At 40.6% G+C, this 18249-nt stretch overlaps 2 protein-coding genes across 2 annotated transcripts in view; both read left to right on the top strand.

The window, feature by feature from the left end:
- The window catches only part of sorbs2a (sorbin and SH3 domain containing 2a), a 45935-nt gene extending 43582 nt beyond the window's left edge, over positions 1-2353 (top strand). Inside the window, exon 27 of the mRNA XM_072384815.1 lies at positions 87-2353. Coding sequence (XP_072240916.1) covers positions 87-148 — 62 coding nt within the window. The 3' untranslated portion in view covers positions 149-2353. The remainder of the gene's footprint in view (positions 1-86) is intronic.
- Positions 2354-4427: 2074 nt separating this feature from the next.
- pdlim3b (PDZ and LIM domain 3b) lies at positions 4428-17785 on the top strand. The gene is made up of 7 exons (XM_072384814.1): positions 4428-4604; positions 11502-11653; positions 12258-12342; positions 12460-12647; positions 13832-13959; positions 14583-14694; positions 16414-17785. Exons 1-7 carry the CDS (start codon positions 4512-4514, stop codon positions 16601-16603), a joined length of 948 nt encoding a protein of 315 aa, XP_072240915.1. The 5' UTR covers positions 4428-4511; the 3' UTR covers positions 16604-17785.
- The last annotated feature ends 464 nt before the right edge of the window (positions 17786-18249 follow it).

Here is an 18249-nt window from a genome sequence, read left to right as displayed (position 1 = left end):
GTCGATTGTCAGAACGCCGTCTGATCTGAATGCACGCGACCACCTGAGCTCTGATCTTCCTCTTGTATTGCTTTTTGTTTGTAAAGGGACCTCTCGAAGGAGCAAGTTGTTTGGAACCTTCCCAGGAAACTACGTGAAGCAGCTATAATGATGATTCCAGACTCCCCGCGGCCCCCGTCCCTGTTTCAGTGACACGTTCATCGCCGTCAGCACAGCACCCGCAGGACGTCGACCCAGACCTGCTGCACACTTGTGTGTTTGCGTAGATGTGTGGCATGTCAGCTTCACACAGACAGAATCCTTAGCTCTAACTAGCCATCTTTAATGGAAGACTTCTCTAAGATGATACTGTTTTTTTAATCTTATCTTTTTACCTTTATTTTTCTATCATGGAAAACCCCAAATTTGTGCTCCAGTCAGTGACCTTTTGACCTAACTTTTGACGATGGTGGAAGAATAGCGAAGGACCGCAGTGATGCTTCCTGTTTGGTTTCATCTGTTTAAGGGCAGCGAGATCACCAAGATCGCCTCCTTTTATTTTATTTAGTTTTCTGCAGTAACTCAAATTTAAAAGCGTGATAACATTGACCTGCAGTTAATTCCAGCGTTCGGTCACAGCTGTCCCCAGAGTGCCGGGTGTATTTTAAACAGTATTGTGTCGGTTTTCCAAGCCGTGTTTCGGGAGATTTCGGCCAACGAGTCGCTTCATCCTGCCGCTTCACAGCGTCACATGTGGAACAGACTGTGCATGTGTCAATGTTATGTGTTACCCAGGGTTTCCATTGGTCAGTTACTTCAGATAACGCACCCGAGTTCATGGAGAAATGCTTAACTTGCTGATCTAATCCTAGAGTCCGAGTATAGTAGAAAAAAACACACAGATATTGTTGGTTTTGTTGTTTGCTCATTTTTCACGTTAGGATTGATGCACTTTAACAAAACCTGGACACAGCAACGTGTTTGTTTTTAAGTCAAACTTCACCTCAGATTTGAGACACGAGAGAGTTCTCTGCCTGCGGGGCCTCAGGGGACAGAGTCATGTGTGGAAAGGGTATGCAGACAGTTTGCTGACCTTTTATAGGTATTTTTATTTATTAGGGGATGACTTGTCGATCAGACTGTGTTACACTATGATTTTAAGAAGGATGAACACCACGTTGCTTTTTCTAAATGTATGTTTTCAGCACCTAATTTACATTTGAAGGATTGTTCCCCTTTTTTCTCTTTTTTTTTTTTCCGTGAAGTACCATTGTCCAGTTGGGTTCTGATAGAAATAAATAACCCGATAGCTGATGGGATATAATGAATTGCCAGGTTTGGTGTTAAATGTTAAATTTATTTAAATAAGTTACAGAATGAGATAGAAATGTATGAAGACTGCAGTTGAGTTCTTGCAGCTTCTCTGATAGACTGATGGCGTCTTTTAACCCTGCTGTCAGAGTCCGTGGGTAGCGGATCACTGTTCACATGTGTGTATTATTTCAGATAATCGGCTATTTCCTTCTTCGCTTGTCATGCAAAGTAAACACAATCTTTGTTTTTTTTTTTGCTGTTTTCTCATTTTATGTTTCACAATGGATGGACACTGTCAACAAAGCTATTGTTAAAGCACCTTAAGATATGTTATCATTCATTGTCCCTCACGTCACTCCCCGTCATTCACTATGTCAGCTGGTGTAAGAACACGCGTGTGCGTGTGTGTGTGTGTGTATGTGTGTGTGCGTGCGTCTGTGCTGTGTTTTGTAAGCCTTTTGTATGAGAGCTGTAAAATGGCCAACATCCACTTGCTTTATAAACTCAGCTTTTTCTCACCCACCATTCCATTTGGTTTTCTCTTTCTTTACATTTCTCTTCATCGGGGGGTGCTAAGTTTCACCTCTTTGAAAGCCGTCAAAGAGTCGGGGAAGTCGGCTCAGCCGAAGTTGCTGTTGGTGGACTGAGCTGCGGTGGTGACTGCTGCCTTACATCTGACTCTGATTTAACAGCCATGTATATGTAAACCTCATCTGTGATGCAAAAAAACAAAAAAAAGTCAAATTTATGCATTTGTAGTCTAGAAAACAACATGAAAATGTAAGATAGTGGACAGAGAGCATAAAGTCGTCAGTGTTTAAGCATACAGTAGGCTTTTTGTCTGCCTTTGATATGAGCATAAGTGCAAATTTGGACTTGGGACGTGAATTTGACTTCTGATATGTTTCTACGTGTGATTAAACATGTAATTCTAATGTTATTCCTGGTAAAAATCAAACTCAGCATACATTCTTGGACCTTAAGTATTTCTACGATATCGTAGCACATGTTTGATGATTTAATGGGGCTGTATTGCTAATAAAATCCAGCTGGTAGATGATATATTTCCTTTTTTTATTTTTCAGCTTTACAGATCAAAAACGTTGTTAAAGACAAGAAAAAAGACCTAATTTAAGAAGTTTAAAGGTAGTCTGTGGTCTGACCATTACTCCGAGCACATAGGTGATCTGATTCATTACAGTAGAACAGAATAGAACTCCACAGTATAAAATAGATCAAATACAGCAGTTACTGTATCTGCATTAAAAGGATGTGTTGTGACAAGATCAGAAGATTAATGGTTTGATCCCCAAATGCCCCAGTTTACATGCCAAAGTGTCCCTGAGTAAGATGCTGAACCACCAGTGTGTTCCTCCCTTTGGGGTCGCTTTGGATGAAAGCTTCTGAAGAATAAATTAAATGAATAAACGATCCTATTCAGTCGTGCAAAAATTCAAATGTATGCACTGCGCTCAGTACAGTGAAATTCTTTTGTTTTCACGTCTCTCGCTGAGGAAGCTGGAGTCTCCGTGCAGAGCCCAGCCATGACACGGCAGCGCTGGAGCACAGAGAGATAAGGCTGTGCAAAACTGCCCATCATAAGTATAAGAGGAGGCCGTAGCCAGTGTGATGTCACCCACTGGTTTGGGAACATCTGTTTTTGAAGCACTTAGTTTTAGGTTGGAGCGCGCTCTGTCTCCTGTGTTGTTGTTTTTTTTATTGAATCCATGTTGCAACATTGTACAGTTAAAAAATGTGAGTAATCAGAGAAAAACACGATGCAGAAAGGTTGTGATGTAAAAAAATCACATAACATTTTATCACAAAAAAAAAAAGAAACATTTCAGGTTTGAGTTGTTTATAGATTGGGAGAAAAAAAAAAAAGAATCCTCTGTTGACTCCAAGTGAGCAGCTCTTAGCAGATTCCTCACACAGACAGCCCTGACGACCATTCAGGTAAAACACAGATGAATCATAAGAACTTAACATAAAAACACAAAAACAAATAAAAAGCTGCCTTACTGAACTTAAAATGAATTTCATATCTCAGATTCAGTTGCCATGTCCGTCCTTTATATAAAATCTATAAACACAATAACTGACTTTTTTTTAATGACTAATCCCCACTGTTTAACTTCCTAAACTAGCTAATCACAGTACTCTGGGGCATCCATGCCCTTTTCCTCCTCATACCGCTGACGCCCACAGTCTCAGCTCACCGCCGTTTTGTTTCAAGTAGATGAACTTACAGGTGCAGCACCCTTTCAAACAGTCCACCGTGCAGTCAGTGGTGTGACTAATGTGATTTTCCTCACTTTACACAATGACAACATCACCCCATTAGAGTGAAAGCCTACAGTGCTGACTTAGATTAAAATGTCTTGCGAAGACCATTGGTTTGCAAGCTTTAATACTATTAAGGTATAAAAGGCATTTCATAAAATGAGAAGAATATATCTGGAGATGGCTGTGGCAAGGGGATTAAGAATTTTGTAAGCTAGAGGAAGTCCTTTGATAACAGAAAGATGTCTCGAGCAACAGAATGGAGCTAAATGTCTGGTGCAAACAGGAAAAAGACAAATGATTGGTTGTTAAAATCCCTTCTCGGGAGGAAACTGGGTCGTTATCAAGCCCAGGAAGAAGAAGCCTGGGTCCCATCCAGATCAATAGTGGCTGGAATGTGCCTACGAAACCTCCAGAGCCTCACAGAGGAGCTTTGCCTCCAGACCAAATAAGGACAGGAGCAGCATGACCCGACGAGCGGAGCGAGAGGAGGCCAGCCAGACCCTTAGCTGTCCGCAGATGAGAAGCGTTAACTTCCCAAAGAGGCTGGTTTACATCCCAGTTCTGTGTCCATGTAGGTAAGCAGAGTCTGAGAGCCAAGAAGAGGTAGCTGGGCCCTACTTAAGAGGCTAAACATTAGTTTCTGTCTGAAGGTAAGAAGAAGTCATAGTTAAAAAAAGCAAAAGACTGCGCAACAGAAGAAGGAAGGTGAGCCAATGCTGGTGGTAGTGGTAAAGACTGAGAGTCTGTTCCCAAAATCTGACCAATTACCTCACTCCTTGGGTGGGGTCTGTTCATTCCCCTCCCTCTGCTCCCCCCCCTGCATGGTTCAAAACCTCCATCTCTTTGATATTGCTCTGCTCTTTAACTGTGATCCCAACCGTGTGCAGTTTACTGCCTGCTGCTGTTCTAACAGCTGGGGATATTAAAGGGTCATGCCACTCAATGTCGTGTTGGATGGGCCGGCCCCCTGGGGTTTCCGCCTGACGGGAGGAAAGGACTTCAACCAGCCCCTGACCATCTCCAGGGTGAGTGATGTCACTGTTTATAAGCACTCCACTAAACAATTAATTTTTTTCCTAACAGCACGAGTACAACAAAAGCTTCTACTGGTTTTTAGATTGATCCCCATTTTGTGGTGCAAAGTGATTTTTGTTTTACTATCAGAGACTTGGAAATAATTTTACTGCTGCACCACGAATGTGTGTTTCCCCTCTGGGGGTCCATTCCTGAAGGATTACGGCTTGCTTTACTGTCAACATTGTCCTTCCAGGAGGGTTCGTTCTAGAAAACATTCTGGTGGGGTATGGAGCTTGCACCTGTGCCACAGTAAAAGCAAGAGGCTTAGATACAAATAGCGGCTTACGTTGTGCCCTGACGTGTGTGTGCGCACACACACACACACACACACACACACACACACACCAGCGTATCTCACAGAGGGGATAACAGACAGAAGAATTTAGGAGCATGGAAAGTATTCCCCAAAAAAATGTACTCTAATCCTGAGGCGTGTGTGGATGATTTCCAGCAAAAAAACTGATGAAAAACACGAAATCGGGCCAAATAGAAGGGGGAGTATTCATAGAGGATATCCATGCTGGCAGCTGATTCAACACAGAGAAGAATAGATTTGTAATTAACCGGAATGATGAGACAGTGTTGTGATATGTCAGTTTTGACAATGCAGCTGTTCAGTAAACAGGGAAAATCAGCTGTGGCTCCTCATCTTAAACAGGCAGAGCTGGAAGAATAGACTTCACGTGTGACAGAAACCAGATTTTTTTTCACTGAATAACGACTAAACAAACAAATGATTTCCATCAATTTAACCTGTAGTTTGAAAGTAATCTTTATCTACATCTTTTCATGAAAATTACAATTTCCTGGAGCAAATGTTATGTTTCCTGTTGACACAATGTACTGCCAAGCAACTGAATCACCAAAGATACCGATAAAAACAAATGAATAAACCTGTGAAATTAAGGCAGCAGTCCACATTTTGAGGAAAAGACTTATCAAACCTTTTCTTGGTGAGAATGAGACGATGAATCTGCAGCTGTGCATTATTAGCCTCCATCACAACAGCTGTTCTCACTTTTCAGGAATAAAGAGCTCTGCAGCTCTCTCAGACCTAACTGATCCTCACCCCTCTCTAAAACACCAAAAATGGACATTTGGGCATTTGTTTTTTTTGGGTTGATCAAAGACACGACAAATAATGAGATGATTTGCTGGGTGAGACTCAGGAATAAAAATCAATAAAGATTTACATTTTTCTGAGGCTGTCGAACAGAGTCTGAACAAATTTCCCCGAAGGACCAGGTATGAGTGTGTCCAGGAAGCAGAGGAGAAGAATGCATAAACAGAAAAAGAAATCCCGCACCTCCTCATTCAGAAAAATCATAAGAATATGGAACTGAAGGCAGCTTTCAGTCACTCTTCTGTGTGACACGTTTATATACATTTTGCTTCTGTGGCTTTGCTGGAAAAACTTTTTCCAAAGTAAACCGTAAACAGTCTGAATGCAAACTGCGGCGTCTCCATCCATGTTTGGATTAATCTGTGGGCTGAGTCCCCAGAGTCGCAAAGCTCAGATGAGAAAGGTTCAGTAATCCGGCTCTGTCGGGGCCGGGGCTCGTCTATATTTAGGGAAAGACCTCAGGAACTATATAAAAGCAGAGTTACATGGCAAACCACCGGCTCTATCCAGCGACCTCACACCTGTTGTGTTGGTGGAGACTCAGAGGTCTATAAGAGAGCGGTGATGAGAGGGAGATGAGAGAGGGATGGGCGAGAAATGGAAGAGGAGAAAAGGGACGTGGTTGGAGTCCATGTGGGGAATGATACAAGAGGCAATGTCTTGAAATCAAAGAAAAAAAAAACAAAAAACAGGCTTGACTATGAAATGTGTTCGTGTCTAATCAAAAGCTTTGTTCCTGCAGTAAACTCTCCGGCTTTATTCAAGCACACGCGAATCCAGTTTCTTCACTCACTGCCATTTTTGGTTTGGAACATCCTCTTCTTTATGACTCACCGGTGTTCCCAGCTGGTCCGGGAGAGTAAACAGAAGTTAAAATTGTCTTCAGCAGACGGCAGCCTTGAAGGGGAGCTCTGTATAAATGTACACATCAGCATCGGTGTTCTCTTCATCACGTGTACCCTGTATATAAACAATGGACCCAATTGCATAGTTCACATTTCTTCATTCAGCAGCTCCCCTCATGTGCTCTATGATATCTTAACTCTAACCCTAACACTATGAGACAAATGCATTGAAATTGAATCTTCTCCTGCCAGTGTAAAAGGACGAGTGTAATAGGACGAGTGTAATAGGACGAGTGTAATAGGACGAGTGTAATCGGACTTCTAAGTCTGAGAAGGAGAAACACCAAAAATCCACTAAATCGGTACAATGTAGCAAAAGTTAGTCTGACTGAAACTATGGAAAACTTTTCAAAGCTGGACTTAGATAATATGTGTGGGGATGGAATCAATCACCAGTAAATGTCTGGATTATATAAACATGTTTTATTAGTTTTTCTTTTAGAAATCAACCAAAGCTTGAATCCTCCAAAGGATTTTACAGCCTCCAAAGAGCAGAGAGAGAAATGATCATGACTGTGTTCTTTTTTTTTTTTTTTAAGTTAATCCTGCACGTTGGCATCTGACCGAGACGAGCAAATCAAAGGTAACAGAACAAGGGGGCTAATAACTTATTACCTACTGATATCAACAGTGAAGCTAACGGCGCATTAATCTGTCCTCCTGTTTTTGTCTGCGCTCTCTCCAGCAGTAAAATCCAGTCTTTTGTGTATTCTTGTCTTGTGTCTTGCTTTTTACACTTTATCTCTTCTTCCTCAGTTGTTTTTTGGTTGTTTCACTGCATCTGTAATGGTGTCTTTGTTTGGTGCTGCTGGTTCGTTGCGTCTCACCAACAAAGCAAAACGTCTCATTCGGAACTGGAAACCAAAGTTGTGAACTGTGGTTTGTTGGCCCCCTGCCAGCGCAGGGGAGTTTCCGGCCTTGGAGTGTGTGTAATAAAGGTCGGGGTGCTTGATAACGAATTAAAAGCGCATAGTTTTAAGGTTCAAAAACTTCTCCAATGTTGCTTCAAGATAAAAAAGGAAGAGAGGGGAGACTTGGTTGATAAGGCAGAAGCGAGCCGAGAAGAAACCCAGCAGAAAGAAACAAGTAAAAGAAGTAAAAACCTGTTCCATTTTAAACAAAGACGTGCGTTCGGCGTGACAGCTGAGCTGTTTGGAAACTAAAGAATATCTGTGCTCAGATTTGGTTCACAGACATCAAGCAGTAAAACACAGTCTGACAGCAGCTTTGCAACAAATGCTCCGCTGTAAAATTACTGCTCCCTCTTTGGCAGCATGATACATCCCCTCAGTGCTTTCATCCACAGTTATTTATAGGCAGATGACCTAATCTTAGTTTCAGTGTAACATCTCTGTGCTGTTTAGTTTGCCATGTCCAGTAATGCAATATGACTGAGCATAGGTCATGCCCCGTGTATTATAGGTGGGAATGTCCGGTTCGGTTTGAAGCTGCCTTCTGAGACATCCTCCCTGACCCTGAAGACTCTCCGGAGGTTGTCGTTCATCTTTATCGCTTTCTGTCCAGCAGAAACTATATTCCATCTGCATGTTGTCACCGCACATGTTTACTCTATCGCTGTGGCAAGAGACGGGCAGTTTACGCACATGCATACCAACCGGGGGGATGTTTTAATCCGTTACTGGGCTTGTGCTGCTTGTATCTCAGCGGGCAGTCACTGTGTTATTGAAGAACTGGGTCATTTATGATTCGTCCCTGCCATGCGATTGAATGAATAGCTGGACTCCTCGGTGGAGTCTGTGTTTTGTATTTTGCAGACGCATTTGGGTCCAGGTGAGACTTTGGGGAAATTGCATTAAGATGTGATCCCAGCAAGAGAAAGGAACACGGGTCCCAGAGTACTGTCTTAAGAGATGAAGTGCCAGTGACGAAGACCAGACCAAGATGTTTGAAAAGGCCTACACCATCAGAATGGAATTTATAGAGGAAGAAAGATTTTTTTTGGTTTTTCTATAGTAAGCCAACGGAAGCTATTCCCTCACATGCAGGAAGCTACTGCTTAGCTTAAAATGAACTTAGTAAGTACTGGTTTATTTTCTAACTTCCACCCAACAAAACATTCTTAATTTGAGTCTGTAACAGTTTAAAAATTGTAAACAAATTTAAAAAAAATAACGTTTGCTTGGGTCTTTGGTTCTCTGGATAAGAGACTAGAGTACTTTGACACACTAAATTATTATCACTCACCTTTAGTGATATTTAAAAAAGGAAAAGCACAAATGACCATGTCCACTGACCTTTGAATTAGACAGGAAATAAAAAAAAACTTTATGAAAATGAGTCAGTGACCTAATATCATGACAGAGCATTGGTCAGAACATAGTTCTGAACATTAGTAGCATTGGTTACCAAACTGCAAGTAAACAAGTTTCACAAAAAAGGCTCCAAAACAATCCCACAACGATTTTTTTCTCTGTTTGGAGCCCCTGGTTTTGTGGTAAAGTATAACCTGAGTGTCCCCTTACTTTTTCACTATGTGATGACATGTAGCTGCCACATGATGCTGCGTGATGGTGCGCTCAGCTACAACATCTTATAAGATGACAACTTACATATTTTCTGTACTAATTTTATTTTCCTTTTGTTTCTAAGCGGGAGGAGGGTTGATGGATCTTGTTAATCCGCAGATCATCTCATTCTGCGCTCGTCCTGCATAATCATGATAATAATAAGATGTTACAAATACATGGGTAGGGTTAGAAGAGCGCTCGTTGCCCATCTCATTTCCCACTTTGAGGACATTCAGTTCTTCCTCTCGACTATAGTCAGGTGAGCAGAGGAATTAGAGAAGGACGCAAAGAAAAAGGTGGCGACCTAACAGACATTTAACAAAATGAGGCATCTTTGCTTCAGAGGCACCATTTAAAACCTCCTCCCACCTCACTCCTCTATAGGGTACATTTATAAATTGAGACATCCTTCAGAAGAATTAGTCTGTGAATGATTTCCAGATCACAGACTGGAGGATGGAGGAGAGAGGAGACTGAAGAAGTACTCGGATTGTTTAGATAAGTAAAAGAGACGATAGAGCAATGTCGACGTTGCATGTAAAAGTCTTGCATGAAAAATCCTACTTTAAGTAAAAGTAGATAAGAGTCAGCAGCAAATATAATTAAAGTAAAGATTGGTTTAGTCCGTTTTATCCGAATTATTGTTTATGCAATCACCAGATTATGGATCAGTGTGTAAACAGCATGTTATTGTAGCTGCTGCAGGTAGATCCGGTTTGAATCCCTTCACATATTGTTACATTTACAGGGACAGCAGTTTTATCTGGGTGGGTGATTTATTGGTTAGGAAAGTAGAAAAACTGCAGTTCCTCTGCATGAGTCTGTTTTTGATTTTTTTTGGACTGTCTCGTTTCATGGATTTTTGTTGATGTATCAGATCATGTGAACATTTATTGAAATAAAACCATGTGTGATGTTTTGAAGGGAAAGATCACCATGTAATGGAGTTGTTGACAGCTCCTGGACATTTGAAATATGAGTCCAACTACACTGTTTTCTGTAAGATGCCAGAAACCGAGAATGTTTTTTTTTTCTTTTCACATAAAAACTTGTTTTAATGCCTGTTCTATGAGATCTTAGCCTTAACATATAAGAGGATGTCCATATGACATCTGGTGCTGTAGAATAATGTGGAATTAGAGTTTCTGGTTAATGACACTGACAGTACTACAATGGTACGTACACTTTCTGTCACAGCAGAGCTGCTGCCCACTTCCCTGAAAACTAGCAGCTTTAGAAAAAACTGTCTCCTGTGCTTTAAAATCTAATTATGGCAACAAATGTCAAAGTTTTATCCAGATTGAAAATTGAAAAACAAACGGCATTTTCACTGATCCTGCAACCTATTTGATTCATTCAGAATTTGATAAATACATATATTATCATTTTCGTTGTTTTGTTTTTTACTGTAGGAGGTAGCTTTAATTTGTCATGCAAAAAGAAAGAAAGAATTGTCTTTATTTCCAAACACTTTTGATTTTCCATTGAGGAGTATTTCAGCCTTCCCTGCCCCATGAAAACTTTGTCTGAGAAAGCTTCAGGTCAGAAACTTCTCATGACTCCCGGCTCATGAACGTCATCATTTCCTGAATTTAAAGATGACGTATGTTTGTTTGTGACAGATAAACCGGACGGAAACAACCTCTCAGGACGCACAGAAACCCTCCACAGCAGCGCTCATGTTGCGTGGTGTCAAATCTCCAAATCCTTAAAACTTGATTCAGCAAAGACTGGAACTGGAAATATGTATCTAATTACATGTAAATTCAGTTAACCAATAAGCTCTTGTTAGCATGAGTGAAAGAGTTGCTGGATTGATGACCACCTCATGTTTAACACAGATGGGTAAATATAAAGTGATGTATTTCTGCTGGTGGAATGGTGCCAGGAAAAGCAGCTGATGACCTGGAGAACAAGCCTGTGCTGATGGAGAATATGGAGAGTTTGGAAAATTTGGAAATGTGCCAAATTAGATTGTCGAGCTAGTATGATAGGTTGTTATACAAATTTGAATTTAAGCAAAATTACACAGAACTTACAATTATTCTACTGCCATGTGCTGTAATCAAATATGGAATAATGTTGAGTTAAAATATATAAATATAGAAACATTTGGTCATTCGGTATTTAATCACGGTGGCTGTAATCACTGTCTAACATCAGTCTGTGACCCTCTGCGTCGACTTGAAGGTTTCTCTTTCAATAAACGACTTTTTTCTGTCTTCACGTGCGACACATTTGCTCTTTTTTTTAGTTGACTTGTTTATCCTTTCATGTGTTCCCATCCAGATCACACCTGGCAGTAAGGCATCCAATGCCAATTTGTGCGCCGGTGACATCATACTGACCATCGAGGGAGTCCCTGCCGCAGACATGATGCACTGTGAGGCCCAGAGCAAGATAAAGGAATCCACCAATCAGCTCTGTCTCACTGTTGAAAGGTTATAAAGACTCATTTGCCTAAGCATGCACACAAACAGGTGGTTCATAGACTGAAAGGAACACCTGTGCATTGCAAAGACGTTAAACGCATGGGTCCGTTTGTGAAACACATTCATTCATTTTTATGTCATAAATCTTCATATTTAGTCAAGTTCAACTTGATGGTTCTTTTGTCGTGTATGTTTGTCACATGTTTAACAAGTTGTGTACTTAGTGTGTCCATCGTGAATGCTACAGAAGATCCATTTTAAAGGGTTTTTAACTGTTTTAACAAAATTCCTATATACTATACTAATGTGGGAGCTGTTGTCCAACCCTTTTGTCTTGTGATCCGTTTAAAGATAAGAAAAGCTGTGAAAATCTGCCTGACTTTAAAGGTCTGAATTGAAATTTTTATGCAGAAAACCAGAAGAAAATGAACAAACAGTGGACGAAACTGGGATGAAAATACCGGTCATATGACACTCCAGAAAAAAAAAGGACAACACAAATAATTTTTTTTTTAATATGTTTTAGGATTATACACTCGCATATTCTCACAGGCCTGATTTATCAAGTTATGTTGAGCTGACCCTCCAATCAGAATGTGTCTTTAATTCCCAGGAATGAACCCAAACTGTGGTCCCCGCGTGCCACGGAGGACGGCAGAGCTCACCCATTTAAAATAAACCTGCAAGCAGAACAGCAGGTTTGTGAGGCTGTGAGAAAATCATTCATATTTACCGGTAATGTAGCCGTTTTGCCTCAAGTAATTTGATGTCATCGTCATCACAACAGTGTCATTGTTCCCTTCTTCTCTCTACAGGAATATAAACCAATTGGCACCGGTCACAACCGAAGAGCTCAGCCATTTGTTGCAGCAGCAAACATTGATGACAAGCGGCAGGTGGTCAGCACGTCCTACAACACTCCTATAGGCCTCTACTCCTCAGGCAATATCCAGGATGCCATGGAGGGTCAAATCCGAGGCTTTGTTCAACACAAGTCTGGGAGGTGGGCGCTCCAGCTAATCATAGCAATCTTACAGAACAGCTTTTATATGCATATATTATAGACCACACATATGTCATATAATTTGTGTTTATATGTGAAATGGCTTAAGTTTCAAATAATGAGTTAAATGTTTGTAAAAGTAGTCCCTACCAGTCAAATAATCAGGCTTCAGTCTGCTTTCAACACGCGGTTTTCAGCATTTTTTTTCTACTTAGTGAAAAGCAGGTTAAGGTTGTTAGGGCTACTGACTTTGTACATCTGAAAGCTCTCCAAAACCATGAGCTGAGTTTAGAATATTTAAGAGTGGATTTCTATTTTAAACTGGCATCACGTGGCGCCACCTTCAGGCCAAACTATATGTTTTCCAAACGATGGCTCTGAAACTACAACAACATGAAAATGTCCACTCGTCATTGATGTTATGCTACCTGGTTTGTAACGCCTGAACCTCATATGGAGATCAATGTAACAATGATTTTCTTTTCCTTCTTTTCCTTTCTTTTTTTTTACTTTACTGTTGCTGAGTTAAAAGTAGTCCACCTGTTCTTTGCATGACTGGCCTCCTGAATCACCCTGCCATTCTGACACTCTGATTCACTGGAATATAATTGCCTCCAGCTTTCCCAGAGAGCCATATGGATTTCATTAGTTCATGTGATATATAGTGTGTAACTCTGAGAAAATATGACACTGGCAGACAGGAAGGAATCTCTATGGTTCGACCACAACTTCTGAATGAGACACGCATTACATCAAAGCAAAGGCATGTCTCACTCATGTCTTACTGGCTTACACTGTCTCATGTGCAGTTTAAAACCATCATCAGCAGACATAAGGAATTACAATTTACTAAAGAATTAAAACAGTTACAGTAATAACTGCAAAAGGCTGTTGTTAGCTTGCATTGAACCCTGGCTAAAATTAATCTTTCATTTCAATCCTTATCTTTTCCTCCATGTTATCTAGTCTATGATTTTTACTTTTTCTCATATTCGGGCTGAGTCAGGCGGCTGTATGCTCACCAGCTGGTCACTGAGCCGCTGCTAACACCGAGCAGCAATTTCAGAGCAAAGCAGTTTAGGTTACAGTGCATAATGTCTGTCTCCAGGTGATAAGAGGACGTGTGTAAGCATTTTTCTTTCAACCTGTGTGTCTCTGAATCTTTGTGTGAACGCACTGCTCAGTCCCAGGACTTTGGCCAGCATCGAGGATTCTGACGTGTACCAGATGTTACAGAAGGACCAGGAGGAGCCCCAAGAGCCCCGGCAGTCTGGGTCCTTTAAAGCCCTCCAGGACTTTATTGACAGTGATGGTAAGCTCCTCCCTATCAGATGATCAGTTGACTCCAAAACAACCAAAGTATTTCACTGGTTGGATTAATGAGCTTTTGGGGAAGCTTTGATCTGGTCAGCCTTCTGAACCAGGGACTGAGCCATCAACCTTATAACTGACCTGCTGATATACATTTTGCTGTTTTGATGACTTTACTGTGACTTCATAATAATTCTTAGAAAATCATGTTTTATATTGTTAAGGGGAGAAAATAATAATAAAGTACCATTAGATTGCTAGTATCTCTTTTGTTGAAGTCACACACTGTGTCATACATTAATTACTGAGACAGACTCTTGTGTACCCCTTGTTATTCAAGTGCCGTGCCATTAAAGTTGCACAATACGTCAATGCAAAAGCAATTTTCCATGTGTTTCCTTGACTGTCTAAAAAAAAAATATGTCAAGGTAGAGTTTAAGTAAGTTTGCTCAGAGCCATAAAGGAAGCACTAACATTTGACTGGCTATTGTAGCATATGTCCCCTGTCTTCCTGAAGTGTTCCTGGTTCGAATGTTCAAGTCTGTTGTTTCAGTGTATGTGCTATAATCAAAAAGGGTTGTTTTGACAAGTGTTTTTTTTTTTCCCCCCGGGCGGGTGGGTTAGGCTCTCGCCCCATTGTGACTCGGACAGTTAAAGCCCCAACAACCAAACCGGCTCCACCTACAGGAAACCTGCAGAAACTGCCTGTCTGCGACAAGTGTGGGAATGGGATTGTGTGAGTAAAAATAGAACAAATCATCTGCAATTCACATTAAAACCCTACATGCATCAACACAAGGAAAATGAACAGATAATCACGTGGACAACATACCATGAACTTACATAATATGACCACGACAAGACAGTGGAAGCTTCATAAAGCAGAGCTTTTGTTGGGGATATTTTTTATTCAGAAAAAGATTATGGTTATTTGTTAAATTTCAGTGTGAAGACAAACATCTCACATGATCATTTCAATTGAAAAACTTGTTGCTGCTTGTTTGATATACAGCCAATATTAAGGATGCAAGACATTGTCTAATGTACCAGCTACGAAGCAAATGACCTCTTCATGTAACTAAAAAAATGCATTAAATTAATCTGATCATTGATCACATAAACCTTAAATAAAATGGAAGAGTGATCATAAAACTGGTGATTCGAACCTTGCACATATGCACATATCTGCAAATGTGCACATGGCTGCACATAAAGAACTGCTCTGCAGCCTCTTTTATTTTACTATTTTTCTTTGTTCATTTAAGAAAAAAATCAGCTGTTTCAAAGCAAATTACAAGCTCCACAATTTTAGTAGACACTGCCAACCAAAGCATGGGCAAACAAAGATGGCGAAAAATGAAAATAAATTGCAGAATAAATACATACATAGATAAAATGTATGTAGCAGAGAAGTAATGAGGGGGGTCATGATGAAACCAGTGCTCGTTCACCTGAATTCTGCATGGTTTGATTAACTGAATCCTTACTAGTGCTGCCCCTTTTTCATCTAAGAACAAACACCTGTTCAAATGTGGCGAAAATTTAAATGTCAGTAGCCCAAGTGAATTAAAAAATGACATCTGTAAGCGTTTCAGACTGTATAGCAGTAAGTGTCATACCATTAGAAGTAGTGTCCCTTATAATCCAGCAGAGGGCAGTCTAGTATCAGCTTGACCGAACGCAAGCCCTGGTAACCTCCTCCTAAAATAAGCTCACACATTTGAAACAAGCGAGCAGGTGGAGAGGTGTTTGGAAGTATTTTGGATTTTATACCTAATTTCTGTTCACACATTGTAGAAAAAAAGGTCATTTGTTGAATTCGCAGCTGTATTTCTCTGCTACAACAAATCTGTGTACTTGCCTGCCACCTTACCACTGAAATGTGGCAGCAAAGGCACCACCCACAGCAAAAGTGAGTCAGCATTCAGTGTTCAACGTCCTCTGACAGTCTGTTGTTTGGCAAAGTCAGCTACAGCAAGGCCCTTTCCAGATGCTCATAAAACTCACTGACAAGATAGCAAGATTTATTTACATCGATATGCAAATGACAGCCCTAACGCTTACTTGTCTTAAAGCAAATGTCATTTTTCCAACCATGAGATGATGTGTATCACATCAATCCAGTGTGTCAACAAAAGTAGTGCTTCACATAGACAGTGGCCACCATTAAAGATCTAAAGATAACGGTAGTGGTGGCATGTGATAGCAAGCAACAAAAGTCAGCCTCACAGTACTTGGAAATGATTGGCCAGAAATGCACCATCCCAAAGCCTCTAAAACACGCTGCATGTTACGCTGCTGGTAAAATGCACAAGTGCGCTCAGCATGTCAGTTTGCACATTCAGAATACTTTAACCACGTAGATCAGAGTTTTAAACCTGTGAAGAATTAAGAGGAGAAAATCAATACGTTTGCTGCATAATTATATCTGCACTCTTTGTTTTTGACGCCACAGTGGGACGGTGGTGAAAGCTCGGGACAAATATCATCACCCCGGTTGCTTTGTGTGCTCTGACTGTGACGCCAACCTGAAACAGAGGGGCTATTTCTTTGTGGAGGGGCAGCTGTACTGTGAGGCTCACGCCCGTGCCAGAATGAGACCACCGGAAGGACACGACCTCGTCACGACATTTCCCTCCTCCTAGATTCCCACTGACATGAATACTTTGGCAACCCCACCCCAAAGTCCTACATCTGTGTTTAATGTATTTATCTGCTCTGTGATATTGTTTGTGCAAAATAATCTGATCAGTATGATACAAACTAAAACGATGTTTGGACCTGTAAATCACGTTTTGTAGCTGATAGTTAGACAGTCTGCTTGATTAGTACAGAGGTAGTTACAAGATAACACACTGAGAAAGGCCGCAAGTTGATGTCTGCCCAATAAAGATCCTTATTCACACTGCAAAAAGCATCTGTATGGAGATTATGTAATACAGCAACCATATTCCAAACAGAAGGAAGGATTAATTGGGTTATAATGCTACCACACAAATAGTTTTTCGTGTTAAAGGTCTGCACAGTTATAAATCTCAAGGTCCAAGTCACCTTGTGTCTCTCCCACAAAGGATACTGCTCCAGCACTGTATAAATTATCTTCTTCGCAGTCCACAACAAGTCTAAGATATTAGCAAAGGGTCTACAAACAAAATAGGACTTGGAGGAATAACAGCAAGCAAGAACCATCGTTCTACTTTTTTTTCTTTTTATTGCACATTGCATTAGTCCATTAGTCCAGATTTGCTTGCATAGTTTATCCCTGTGCACCATAATGGACCCACACAAGTGGTTTCACTTATTATGGGTGATTAGATTGCTCCTCTTTTTGAAGTAGTGTTAGTGTCTATGGACTCTTGGATTGATTCCTTTTGATTAGCTCTGCTGCACCTGCTGGACTCAGTAATATTTTTCTCAGCGGTCTCCTCCAATCAGAACCGAGGTTTAATCAGCGGCCTTGCAAACACCCGAGCGAGTGTGCGGGGCCGTAAATGTTTCATCTGTGATTTAGCATTGGTGATACTGAGAGGAAGACATGTGCCAGTGGCACAGAGGAACCTGAATTAGCAAAGCCAATTGAAAAGCTAGAGTGTATTTGTGTGAGGATGAATCCATTATGTTGAAGGATAAATGCATCGTCACTGGCAGCGGTCACCCTGTAAGACCACCTACAGTTTTATGTTTGGCTGCCACGGTTTAATAGAGTGTTAGAGACACCTCTCATCATTTCTGAAGCAATGAATGGTGTAACTTCTTTAGCAAATTTTGTGTGAATGGGTAGTTAGCCTTGCTGTCTAGAATAAAAGGACATTTAAAACAAGACAAAAGTTGAGAACAAAATATTTCAGTGCCCAGTATAACCCAGAAGATTGTAATATTGAGTATATGATTTATTATCATCTTCATAAATGTTAATAGAATTAAACCCAAACATATTGAAATTGTGTGTCAAAAATGTATCCCCTGAAATCACAAGCTTTGTTTTAACCCAGAGTCCAATAAATCCACCCCACAGTGATATGCTCATTTTTTTTCTTTTCATATGATATCATGGGAATTTTTTTGGCTTATTAAGTCATTTACACAATAATACCCCCTTTCAAATATAGAAAGAGATACCAAGAGATTCCCACCTAAATACTCACATAAAACTAAAGAAGCTTGACTTTACTAACAAGACTGTGTTTTTTTTACATAAACCATCTGATTAATATGCTGTTAGTCTGTGTTTTGCTACTGACTCGAACCGATTATGACCCAACATGTTATATTTAGTCCAGACAAAATCTAT

Source organism: Leuresthes tenuis, unplaced genomic scaffold (genome assembly GCF_036924035.1).
Source record: "Leuresthes tenuis unplaced genomic scaffold, fLeuTen1.0.hap1 SCAF_4, whole genome shotgun sequence".
In the NCBI taxonomy this organism is placed as follows: Eukaryota; Metazoa; Chordata; class Actinopteri; order Atheriniformes; family Atherinopsidae; genus Leuresthes; species Leuresthes tenuis.
Note: the sequence above shows the minus strand (reverse complement) of the source record. Positions and strands in the feature narration are given on the sequence as shown.